Source organism: Papio anubis, chromosome 18, assembly GCF_008728515.1.
Source record: "Papio anubis isolate 15944 chromosome 18, Panubis1.0, whole genome shotgun sequence".
NCBI lineage: Eukaryota > Metazoa > Chordata > Mammalia > Primates > Cercopithecidae > Papio > Papio anubis.
The window spans coordinates 46132535-46145140 of NC_044993.1; the positions used below are offsets into that span (position 1 = coordinate 46132535).

At 48.0% G+C, this 12606-nt stretch overlaps 1 protein-coding gene across 1 annotated transcript; it reads left to right on the forward strand.

Moving 5' to 3' along the window:
• The first annotated feature begins 3091 nt into the window (after nt 1-3091).
• On the forward strand, nt 3092-5656 carry SEPHS2 (selenophosphate synthetase 2). The gene has a single exon (XM_003919512.5). It carries the CDS (start codon nt 3555-3557, stop codon nt 4908-4910), a length of 1356 nt encoding a protein of 451 aa, XP_003919561.2. The 5' UTR covers nt 3092-3554; the 3' UTR covers nt 4911-5656.
• The last annotated feature ends 6950 nt before the right edge of the window (nt 5657-12606 follow it).

Sequence of the window (12606 nt, forward strand, 5' to 3'; positions counted from 1 at the left end):
GTGTGTGAAAAGCAAACCAGGGACTGGGACTCCAAACCTGTTATTCTTTTCCCAGCCTGGAGTGCAGTGGTGCCATCATAGCTCACTGTCACCTTGAACTCCCAGGCTCAAGCGAGGTCCTCTTGTTCTTTTTTTTTTTTTTTTTTTTTGAGATGGAGTCTCCCTCTGTCACCCAGGCTGGAGTACAGTGGTGCAATCTCTGCTCACTGCAACCTTCGCCTCCCGAGTTCAATTAATCCTCCTGCCTCAGCCTCCTGAGGAGCTGAAATTACAGGCATGCACCACCATGCCCGGCTAATTTTTGTATTTTTAGTAGAGATAGGGTTTCGCCATATTGGTTAAGCTGGTCTCGAACTCCTGACCTCAGGTGATCTGCTCACGTTGGCCTCCCAAAGTACTGCTATTACAGGCATGAGCCACTGCGCCCAGTCACAAATAGTAAACATAGCTCAATGGACCTCTCAGTGAGAAAAAGAACAAAAGGAATGCTTCCAGGTGCTGATGCTGCAGCCCTCACACGGTCACCCTGGAGAGGCCCCTATGGGTCACCTGCACAGAGGCACATGCATGTGTCATTCTAAGCACAGCAGGTTGGTGACTGGCCAAGGCAGATTTGTGACTTTCTTTGCATCGGCCCAAGTGAATATTGTTCCAAGTAGAAGCAACAGGGAACTGTATGGATGAAAACCTTCCCCCAAAGACCTCTGCTTCCTAGAAGGGCACGGAGTAGAGGTTATGAGTATTATCAAGGAGGCCCCTCAGCCAGGCGCAGTGGCTCATGCCTGTAACCCCAGCACTTTGGGAGGCTGAGGCAGGAGGATCACCTGAGGTCAGGAGTTCAAGACCAGCCTGGCCAACCCATCGCTACTAAAAATACAAAAATCAGCCAGGCGTGGTGTCAGGTGCCTATAATCCCAGCTACTTGGAAGGCTGAGGCAGGAGAATCGCTTGAACCTGGGAGGCAGAGGTTGCAGTGAGCTGAGATTAAGCCACTGCACTCCAGCCTGAGTGACAAGAGCAAAACTGTCTCAAAACAAAACAAAACAAACAAAAACAACAGAGCAGCCCCTGCTCTGCAGAACTTACAAACAAGGGGGCCAGACAGATAGGCATGGCATTATCACATGATTAAAAAATTACAGGGCCGGGCGCGGTGGCTCATGCCTGTAATCCCAGCAATTTGGGAGGCAGACCGGGGCGGATCACGAGGTGAAGAAATCAAGACCATCCTGGCCAACATGGTGCAACCCCATCTCTACTAAAAATACAAAACATTTGTTGGTCATGGTGGCGGGTGCCTGTAATCCCAGCTACTTGGGAGGCTGAAGAAGGAGAACTGCTTGAAGCCGGGAGGTGGAGGTTGCAGTAAGCCGAGATCGCACCACTGCATTCCAGCCTGGGTGACAGTGTGAGACTCTGTTTCCAAAAAAAAAAAAGAATTACAAATTGTGCTAAGTGTGGAGAGGGAGAAGAAGTCCAAAGAACTAAGAGAATGTATAACCAGCAGCTCCTGACCTAGTCACTTTTTAACTCAGGTGAGGTGATTACAGACGTAATACAATGTTTTCCTCTTTCCCTTAGAGATATGAGATCCTTTCCCTGTACAATAGGTTGAACATTTTGCAAAACACTTCTCAGCTGAGGTTGCCTGTGGCCCTTCCACTAGCAGAGATTGTGACCCTGGTTTAACAGAAGAGGAGACTAAAGTGCAGAGAGGCTAGATCACTTCCTCAAGGTCAGCCAGCTCACTGACCACAATGCAGACATTACACAAGGTCTTTTGCTTTCACTCTATTTTCCCACTCCATCATGTTTTCTTTTTGTTTGTTTTTTAAATTCTGAAATATAGCATACTTACAAAAAGAGTGTGGGAAAATATCCATGTACAGTTTAAAGAACAACCATGGGCCGGGCGCGGTGGCTCACGCCTGTAATCCCAGCACTTTGGGAGGCCGAGATGGGTGGATCACAAGGTCAGGAGATCGAGACCATCCTGGCTAACACTGTGAAACCCCAGTCTCTACTAAAAATACAAAAAATTAGCCGGTCGCGGTGGTGGGCGCCTGCAGTCCCAGCTACAGGGGAGGCTGAGGCAGGAGAATGTCGTGAACCCGGGAGGCGGAGCTTGCAGTGAGTCGAGATCGCGCCACTGCACTCCAGCTTGGGTGACAGAGTGAGACTCCGTCTCAAAAAAAAAAAAAAAAAGAACAACCATGTACCGTGTACCCACCACCAGCGCAAGGAACAGAATTAAACATAGCCCAGAAGCTCCCTATGTAGCCCTCCCTAGAAATAGCCCCTATGCTAAGTTTTCTATTCTCTTGTCTTTTAAAAAGTTTTTATTGGCTGGGCGTGGTGGCTCATGCCTGTAATCCCAGCACTTTGGGAGGCCGAGGCCAGCAGATCACCTGAGGTCAGCAGTTTGAGACCAGCCTGGTCAACATGGTGAAACACCGTCTCTACTAAAAATGCAGTAATTAGCCGAGTGTGGTGGTGCATACCTGTAATCCCAGCTATTCAGGAGGCTGAAACAGGAGAATCACTTGAACCCAGGAGGTGGAGTTTTTAATAGATATTGGCAAACTGCCCTTCATGGCTATATATATTTACAGCGATATAGAAATTTTAGAATAGACCAGTCCTGTGTAACCTACTCTGTTCCACAGATGAATGAGTCAACCGATGCTGAAAGTGACTCCACACACAGCTGGTGGGAAGCACCATTAGAATCCATGCAGGTGTCTGGACTTTCAGTCCTAAATCTCTCTCTCTCTCTCTCTCTTTTTTTTTTTTTTTTTTTTTTTTTTTTTTGTCGGGGGCTGTTTGTTTGTTTGTTATTGTTGTTTGCTTTTTTAGAGTCAGTTTCTCGCTGTGTCGCCCAGACTGGAGTGCAGTGGCGCAGTCACAGCTCACTGCAGCCTTGACCTCCTGAGTCCTAGAGTTCTTGAAGTTCATGTTAACATTTCATTATACTGATGCTGCCTGCAGTTTGCTTACTTAATGGTAGTAGTTTAATTTCTAATTTCTCAAGCTTTCTGTTTTTCCCCTTGGGCTATGTTGCTACCCTGGATCGATCATGTGCGCTGTCAAGTGACCCTTGAATCCTGCCGATCATGAGGTTTGTCGAGTGACCAATCTTCCCTCGTCTACAATTTGTTGGACTTGGAAAAGTTACTCGAAAGGAGCAATGTTCCGTCAGCCGCTGCCAAGAAACCATTTACATTACTACGAGAGCGAAGGAAAACACGTGACGTTCTGCTATCCCTCTGCGATGGGTTTTGCAAGCCTGAGGTTGTTGCGCCTTTTAGAGTCTAGGAAGCCCGCCTCTCGGTGGCGGAGTCGTCATTGGATGTTGCAGCTGTCAATCACCTGGGGTATAAATAAGGGAGTCCGGCGGCTCCTCTATCAGGAAGATTGCGCCTGCCGTGGGGCTGGCGGTGTGAGTCGCGCTGCGTAGAATCCCTGCAGGTAATATTTGACTTTTACTTCATATTAACCTGAGTGGAAAATAAAAGGGCCCTCTTCTCCCCTCCCTTCCCTGCCGGGCAGGCGCGATGGCGGAAGCCTCGGCGACGGGCGCCTGCGGAGAGGCGATGGCGGCAATGGCAGGAGCGGAAGGCTCCTCGGGCCCGGCGGGCTTGACTGTGGGCCGGAGCTTCTCGAACTACCGGCCCTTCGAGCCCCAGGCGTTGGGCCTCAGCCCGAGCTGGCGGCTGACGGGCTTCTCCGGCATGAAGGGCTGAGGCTGCAAGGTCCCGCAGGAGACGTTGCTCAAACTCCTGGCGGGACTGACGCGGCCGGACGTGCGGCCCCAGCTGGGCCGGGGCCTGGTGGGCGGCCAGGAAGAGGCGTCCCAGGAAGCCGGCATGCCAACAGGAGCGGGCTCCAGCCCCACCTTTCCAGCCCTGGGCATCGGGATGGACTCTTGCGTCATCCCCCTGAGGCACGGGGGCCTGTCACTGGTGCAGACCACGGACTTCTTTTACCCCTTGGTGGAAGATCCCTACATGATGGGGCGCATAGCTTGTGCCAACGTGCTGAGTGACCTCTACGCCATGGGGATTACTGAGTGTGACAACATGTTGATGTTACTCAGCGTCAGCCAGAGTATGAGTGAGGAGGAACGCGAAAAGGTAACGCCACTCATGGTCAAAGGCTTTCGGGATGCCGCGGAGGAAGGAGGGACGGCAGTGACCGGTGGGCAAACGGTGGTCAACCCTTGGATTATAATCGGTGGAGTTGCCACTGTGGTATGCCAGCCAAATGAGTTCATAATGCCGGACAGTGCCGTCGTTGGGGACGTGCTGGTGTTAACCAAACCATTAGGAACCCAGGTTGCTGTCAATGCCCACCAATGGCTGGATAATCCTGAAAGATGGAATAAAGTAAAGATGGTGGTCTCCAGAGAAGAGGTGGAGCTGGCCTATCAGGAAGCCATGTTCAATATGGCTACCCTCAACAGAACTGCTGCAGGTTTAATGCACACATTTAATGCCCATGCGGCCACAGATATCACAGGTTTTGGCATTCTGGGACACTCCCAGAACCTTGCAAAACAACAAAGAAATGAAGTGTCCTTTGTTATTCATAATCTGCCGATAATTGCCAAGATGGCTGCCGTCAGCAAGGCCAGTGGACGGTTTGGGCTTCTTCAAGGAACCTCAGCTGAAACCTCTGGGGGATTACTGATTTGTCTGCCAAGAGAACAGGCGGCTCGCTTTTGTTCCGAAATCAAATCCTCCAAGTACGGAGAGGGTCACCAAGCGTGGATCGTTGGCATTGTGGAAAAGGGAAACCGAACGGCCCGGATCATTGACAAGCCGCGAGTTATTGAAGTCCTACCTCGTGGGGCCACAGCTGCTGCTCTTGCTCCTGACAGTTCAAATGCCTCCTCTGAGCCTAGCTCGTGAGATGAAAGAACAGAAGTTGTTTGGACTTTAGAGCCATTGTCCACAATCACGGATGGTTCTCAAGAGTTGATTTTAAGAAATTTCCAAAGAAGGCTGCCTGCATAGTGGTTCTGGCTGCCCTTTCTAGGTGATTGGAATCAGCCCATCAAAAACAGCCTTTACGTACATTCTGAGGCCAGAGTAACATTTTGAACTTTGGGGGGATGTTTGTTCATCACTTGGGTAGAAGAGGAGCAAAAATACCTCTGTTTTCTCTTTCCAAAGTAAGATGAGGCTATTCCAGGTTGAGGGATTTTTCTTTGCACTGGGTTGATTAATTTCTGCACAGGGAGTGAAATTATTAAAATAACACACAAAGTAAATTGCAAAATGAAAAAAATTTAGATCAGAAGCAAATGAGTTTTGGACCAATATTGTTGATAACTAAATTGTCAAGAGAGATCGTATAATGCAACATCAAATTCTTTATTCAGTGTTACTGAAGTACTGGCTCTTTCCTGCTCTGGACAAGAATTGAGCAGCTTGTCTGATGACTGGGAAAGGAGGACCTGCAACCATCTGACTTGGTCTCTGTTAATGACGTCTCTCCCTCTAAACTCCATTAAGGACTGGGAGAGGCAGAGCAAGCCTCAGAGCCCAGGCCTTGGTGGTCATTAAGATGTTAAGTCTTTTGCTGCAAATTCCTGGTGATTTGATCAATAAAGAGTAATTTCTTGCTAAATAAATAAAAGAGACCTTGAAAAACTTTTCTGGCTAATGTTTGGTTGTTTGAAATTCAATACAGTCATAAAACGATACATTGAGTCTGGCATAGCAGAGTGAGTGTTTTCCCTGATCCTGGTGAATTGGGGGATTTAACACCCAGATTTAGGGTTGTACCTTCCCCCTGAGATGACAGAAAAGGACTCAAAAGCAGGCATACACCCCAAGGGTTAGAGGATGGGGCAGGAAATAGCAAAAGGAAGGTGTCAACAATTCTTGAAAGATGGAAAGGAGGTGGAAGAGGGGTAACTGACTTAGAGGAATCCTTCACAGTAGGGGAAAACAAGAAGCAAGAAGATTGCTCAGAAGATGGGGTAAGGGCTGGGGATAAAAACATACTGGTTGAGCCGGGCGCGGTGGCTCAAGCCTGTAATCCCAGCACTTTGGGAGGCCGAGACGGGCGGATCACGAGGTCAGGAGATCGAGACCATCCTGGCTAACACGGTGAAACCCCGTCTCTACTAAAAATACAAAAAACTAGCCGGGCGAGGTGGCGGGCGCTTGTGGTCCCAGCTACTCGGGAGGCTGAGGCGGGAGAATGGCACAAACCCGGGAGGCGGAGCTTGCAGTGAGCTGAGATCCGGCCACTGCACTCCAGCCCGGGCTACAGAGCAAAGACTCCGTCTCAAAAAAAAAAAACATACTGGTTGAGAGTTTATACACGGTAATTAGATCTCTAGCGTTCTCCACACTCTTATTTCACACAGCCAGGTGACTGCCCCTCACCTACGCAGGTAAAGTTGGGAGCACCACACACAGCAGAGGATAGGGAGCCTAACTGAAAAGAGAATAAAAATCTAAAATGAGACTGCCCAGCCCGCTTCCTCAACTAGCTACTAAAAACACTGGCCAGGCCAAGCCCAGTGGCTCAGGCCTATAATCCCAGCACTTTGGGAGGCCAAGGTGGGCCGATCTCTTGAGCTCAGGGGTTCAAGTTCAGCCTGGCCAATATGGCAAAACTCTGTCTCTACTAAAACAAAAAAAATACAAAAATACCCAAGCGTGATAGCATGCCCCTGTAGTCCCAGCTACTCGGGAGGCTGAAGTGGGAGAACCTTGAACCCACAAGGCAGAGGTTGCAGTGCACAAACACTGCAGTCCAGCCTGGGCAATGGGAGTGAAACCCTGTCTCAAAAAAATAAAAAAAGCCCAAAATCACTGTACCACAAGGCCTCCTAGGTGAAAGCCTTTATTGAATGATGTTAAGCTGGTTTTTTGGGGGTTTTTGTTTTTTGTTTTTTTTTTTTTTTTCTCCCCAGAGTCACTCTGTTGCCAAGGCTGGAGTGCAGTGGTACGATCTCGGCTCACTGCAACCTCTGCCTCCCGGGTTCAAGTGATTCTCCTGCCTCAGCCTCCCAAGTAGCTGAGATTACAAGTGTGCGCCACCACACCCGGTGAATTTTGTGTTCTTAGGAAAGATGTGGTTTCACCAAATTGGCTAGGCTGGTCTCGAACTCCTAACCTCCATCTACCCACCTCAGCCTCCCGAAGTGCTGGGATTACAGGCGTGAGCCACCACGCCCAGCTAATGTTAAGCTTTTTAATGCTTCATTCTTAAATATGAGCAGTCAAGGATCACCAGGCATGTGAGGAGAGCCTCTAACTTAAACAGAAAAAGGAAACTCAGAGGGACAATACAGGAAATAGGAAAAAAGAATAAAAAAAAAATCCACAAAGCAATAATTAAGAGAACCAGCCACTTAGAATATAAAGATAAAGATAAAACTTGAAAATTTTTAGTAGGGGGCTGGGAGTGGTGGCTCATGCCTGTAATCCCAGCATTTTGGGAGGCCAAAAGGTGGGCGGATCACCAGAGGTCAGGAGTTTGAGACCAGCCTGGCCGACATGGTGAAACCCCACCTTTACTAAAAATATAAAAATTAGCTGGGCTTGGTGGCGCGTGCCTGTAATCCCAGCTACTTGGGAGGCTGAGGCAGGAGAATCACTTGAACCCAGGAGGCAGAGGATACAGTGAGCCGAGATCATGCCATTGCACTTCAGCCTGGACGACAAGAGCAAAACTCTGTCTCAAAAAAAAAAAAAAAAAAAATTTCTAATAGGAGGCATAAAGTTGCAGAAATTCATCAGCAAGTAGCCCCAAAAGGCCAGGCGCAGTAACTCACACCTGTAATAACTTGCACTTTAGGAGGCCAAGGCGGGCTTGAGCCCATGAGTTCAATACCAACCTGGGCAACATAGCAAAAACCTGTCTCTACAAAAAATACAAAAATTAGCAGGGCATGGTGGTGTGCATTTGTAGTCCCAGCTTCTCTGGAGGCTAGGGTGGGAGGATCGCTTGAGCCTGGGAGGTGGAGGCTGCAGTGAGCTGAGATTGCACCACTGCAGTCCAGCCTGGGTGACACAGTGAGACCCTGTCTCAAAAAATAAATAAGCCGGGCGCGGTGACTCACGCCTGTAATCCCAGCACTTTGGGAGGCCAAGGCGGGTGGATCACGAGGTCAGGAGATAGAGACCATCCTGGCTACCACGGTGAAACCCCTACTAAAAATACAAAAAATTAGCCGGGCGTGGTGGCAGGTGCTTGTAGTCCCAGCTACTTGGGAGGCTGAGGCAGGAGAATGGTGTGAACCTGGGAGGCAGAGCTGGCAGTGAGCCAAGACCATGCCACTGCACTCCAGCCTGGGTGACAGAGCAAGACTCTATCTCAAAAATAAATAAATAAATAAATAAATAAATAAATAAGAAAGTAGACCATGTAGCCATAACAAGGAATGAGTTCATGTCCTTCGCAGGGATACAGATGAAGCTGGAAGCCATCATTCTTAGCAAACTAACACAGGAACAGAAGACCAAAAAACACAAATTCTCACTCATAAGTGGGAGTTGAACAAATGAGAACACACGGACACAGGGAGGGGAACATCACATACCGGGACCTACTAGGGGGTTGGGGGCAAGGGGAGGGAGAACATTAGGACAAATAGGTAATGCATGCGAGGCTTAAAACCTAGATGATGGGTTGATAGGTGCAGCAAACCACCATGGCACATGTATACCTATGTAACAGGCCTGCCTGTTCTGCACATGTATCCCAGAACTTGAAGTAAAATTAAAAACAAAAAGTAGCCCAAAAAGATGCATAATAAAAGAAAATCTATGAAGATCAAATGAGGCAGGAGGTTCAACATCTAAGTGGAGTTCTAGAATAAGGCAGTAAAGCAGATGGAAGAAAAAATATTATCAAAGTTTTCTAGAACTTAAAAGTCATAAACCACATACCTCTTGAATTCCTAGCATAGTACATTTTAAAAGACCCATGATAATTTTATTAAATTTCAAAATGCCAGGTATGAAGAAGAGATCCTAATAATAATGATAGCAAATGTTTATACAGCACATACTCTGTGCAGGAAGTAAGTGCTTTATATGTATTAACCCAATCTTCTAACAACCCCGATTTGCATATGAGGAAGCTGAGGTATAGGGAGAATAAGAAATTTGTCCAAGGTTGCATAGTCAGTCTTGTAGGCGGTCTGACTCCAGAACTCATGCTTCTGATCACTATGATCACATACAAAGGTGTGGGAATAATGACACACCTTTGTATGTCATAGTGACATCAGACTTCGCAACCTCAAATTGGAAGCTTAAAAACAATAAAGCAGGCCCGGCGCGGTGGCTCAAGCCTGTAATCCCAGCACTTTGGGAGGCCGAGACGGGCGGATCACAAGGTCAGGAGATCGAGACCATCCTGGCTAACACGGTGAAACCCTGTCTCTACTAAAAAATGCAAAAAAACTAGCCGGGCGGGTTGGCGGGTGCCTGTAGTCCCAGCTACTCGGGAGGCTGAGGCAGGAGAATGGCGTAAACCCGGGAGGCGGAGCTTGCAGTGAGCTGAGATCCGGCCACTGCACCCCAGCCTGGGCGACAGAGCAAGACTCCGTCTCAAAAAAAAAAAAAAAAAAGAAAAAAAGAAGAAAACTCCTGGTTTTTCAAGTGATCCTCCTGCCTTGGCCTCCCAAAGTCCTGGGATTACAGGCATGAGCCACTGCGCCTGACCCTATTTCCTTTTAGGAGGAAGTGTAGGAAGGCTTTTCAGAGGAGGTGGCCTTGAAACGGGGCTCTGCAGGATGGGTGGCATTTGGATTTGGATGTGCACAGAACGGGGCAGGCATTCCAGATGGAGGGAACTGAGGAAGCAAAGGTTGGGAGGGAAGAGTCCAGAACATCTGTCTGGACTTCAGCAAGTGTGTATGGGCACAGGATGGAAAAGCAGGTTGAAAGAAGCCTTCAAAGGGTGTTGGGGACTCTCTGGCCTGAATGAGCTAGGCTGGAGATTCCTAAAAGCCTCTGTCGTGACTCCCCCTGAAAAATTTAACAACAAATATTCTGAATTATAGCAGCACCTTTTCTCCCAGTAGCAGAAGGATGTGCTGCAGGCATGGCCTGCTCGCCTGGCCCAATCCATCCATCCTGTCATTAAACCTTTATTGGCTTGCACTGGAAAAACACCTTTGATTTGAAAAGACTCAGGCATTCCATCTCTTGGGAAGATAGGCTCATAAAGGGCAAGTCACTGTGGCACAGTGGCTGATGCCTGTAACCCCAGCACTTTGGGAGTCTGAGGCAGCAGGATCACTTGAGTCCACGAGCTCGAGGCTGCAGTGAGCTGTGATTACATCACTGTACTCCAGCCTGGCGAACATGGTGAGACCCCATCTCTAATAAAAATACAAAAATTAGCCAAGCATGGTGGCGTGTGCCTGTAGTCCCAGCTACTCAGGAGGCTGAGGCAGGAGAATCACTTGAACGGAGGTTGCAGTGAGCTGAGATCATGCCACTGCACTCCAGCCTGGGTGACACAGCAAGACTCCACCTCAAAAAATAATAATAAAAAAATAAATAAATAAGTAAACATTAATAATATAGAAAACATCTCACCATGTTGCCCAGGCTAGTGTCGAACCCCTGCGCTCAAGCAATCCTCCCGCCTCAGCTTCCCAAAGCCCTAGGATTACAGAAGTGAGCCACCATACCTGGCTCCAAATCTTGGTCTTTTCTGCCTAGATTCTTGTGTTAGTTATTCATCTCCAGTTCCTTGACTTTCAGTATTGTCTAAATGATTGAGACTGCCACATCTGAATGGTAGCCCTGATTGCTCCTCTAAACCTTAGATTCAAAACTTCACTGCCAACTCACCATGCCTCTTCAACTTGCCTTGCCCTAAACCACACGCCTGAGGCCATACGTGTTCAGTCCTGCCCCTCATCTTTTCCATCCCCAAATCAGTCACCATCCACCCACGGGGTTGCCAAACCCTCAAAATCTGTAAGCCATTCTATCCTTTCTCCCATCCCCCATTCAAAATCAACAAAAACCTCCAAATCTACCTTCAAAATACGTCCCCAAGACATCCACTTCTCTCCATCTTCACCCCCCATCACCTGGCTCAAGTCATCATCATCTCTTGCCTGGACAACAGCAGTAACTCATCCCCCTGCTTCTACTCTTGCCTTCTCTAATTCTTTTTTTTTTTTTTTTTTTTTTTTTTTGTGGAGACAGAGTCTCGCTCTGTCACCCAGGCTGGAGTGCAGTGGCACAATCATAGCTCCCTGCAGCCTCGAACTCCTGGGTTCAAATGATCTGCCCAAAATATGATCACTCTCCTGCTTAAAACCCTCTGAGGCTGGGAGCGGTGGCTCACACTTGTAATCCCAGCACTTTGGGAGGCCAAGGCAGGCAGATCACCTGAGGTCAGGAGTTCGAGGCCAGCCTAACCAACATGGTGAAACCCTGTCTCTACTAAAAACACAAAAATTAGCTGGGTGCGGTGGTGCATGCCTGTAATCCCAGCTACTAGGGAGGCTGAAGCAGGATAATTTCTTGAACCCGGGAAGCAGAGGTTGCAGTGAGCTGAGATCACACCACTGCATTTCAGCCTGAGCAACGGAGGGAGACTACGACTACAAAAAAAAAAAATCTAAAATGAAACTCATGGTGAATTGGTCTGATCTGACCTCTTTTTACTTCTCCTACACCGTACACATGCAACCACTCTCTCTTTTGCTCACTACCTTCCTGCCACACTGCAATATGCCAGGCCTTTCCTGCATTAGGCATTGGTTGTTCCCTCTGCCTAGAACTCTATTCCCCTTGATTTGTCCTCAGCTTAAATGTCACTTTCTAAAAGGCAAGTAACAGAAAACCGAACTAAAAGTAGTTTGGCCATTAAAGGGGTTTATTTTCTTATATAGCCAGAGTCCTAAATTAGGGTATTTCTGGAACTTGTACAATAAGTGGCTCAGCAATGTTAGGAAGGATCAAGTTCCTTTCTATCTGGCTGACTTGCCAATTTCAGCCTGCGGACTAGGTTTCCTCTCAATCCTCTCTTCACATACCAACATCTAGAGGTAGAAACATCCTGTGTCTTTTGGGGTTTTGTTTGTTTGATTTTTTTTTTTTTTTTTTTTTTTTGAGACAAGGTCTCCATCATCCAGGTTGGAGTGCAGCAGGTTGATCATAGCTCACTATAACAAACACTCCTGGGCTCAAGTGATCCTCCCACCTTAGCCTATGAGTAGCTGGGAATACAGGTGCATGCCACCATGCCTGGCTAATTTTTTTTTAATTTTGTGTAGAGTGTTGCCATGTTGCCAGGGCTGGCCTCAATAGATCCTCCTGCCTCGGCCTCTGAAACTGCTGGGTTTACAGGCATCAACAACCATGCCCAGCCTCTGTAATTTCTTTAAAGCACTAAGAAGAACATGTCCCAGAAATTTCCAATAGACTTCCTCCAACTTGGCCAGGCAGTGGCTCATACCTGCAACCCCAGCACTTTGGGAGGCCGAGGCGGGCAGATCACGAGGTCAGGAAATCGAGACCTGACCAACGTGGTGAAACCCCGTGTCTACTAAAATACAAAAAATTAACCGGGCGTGGTGACGCGTGCCTGTAGTCCCAGATACTCAGGAGA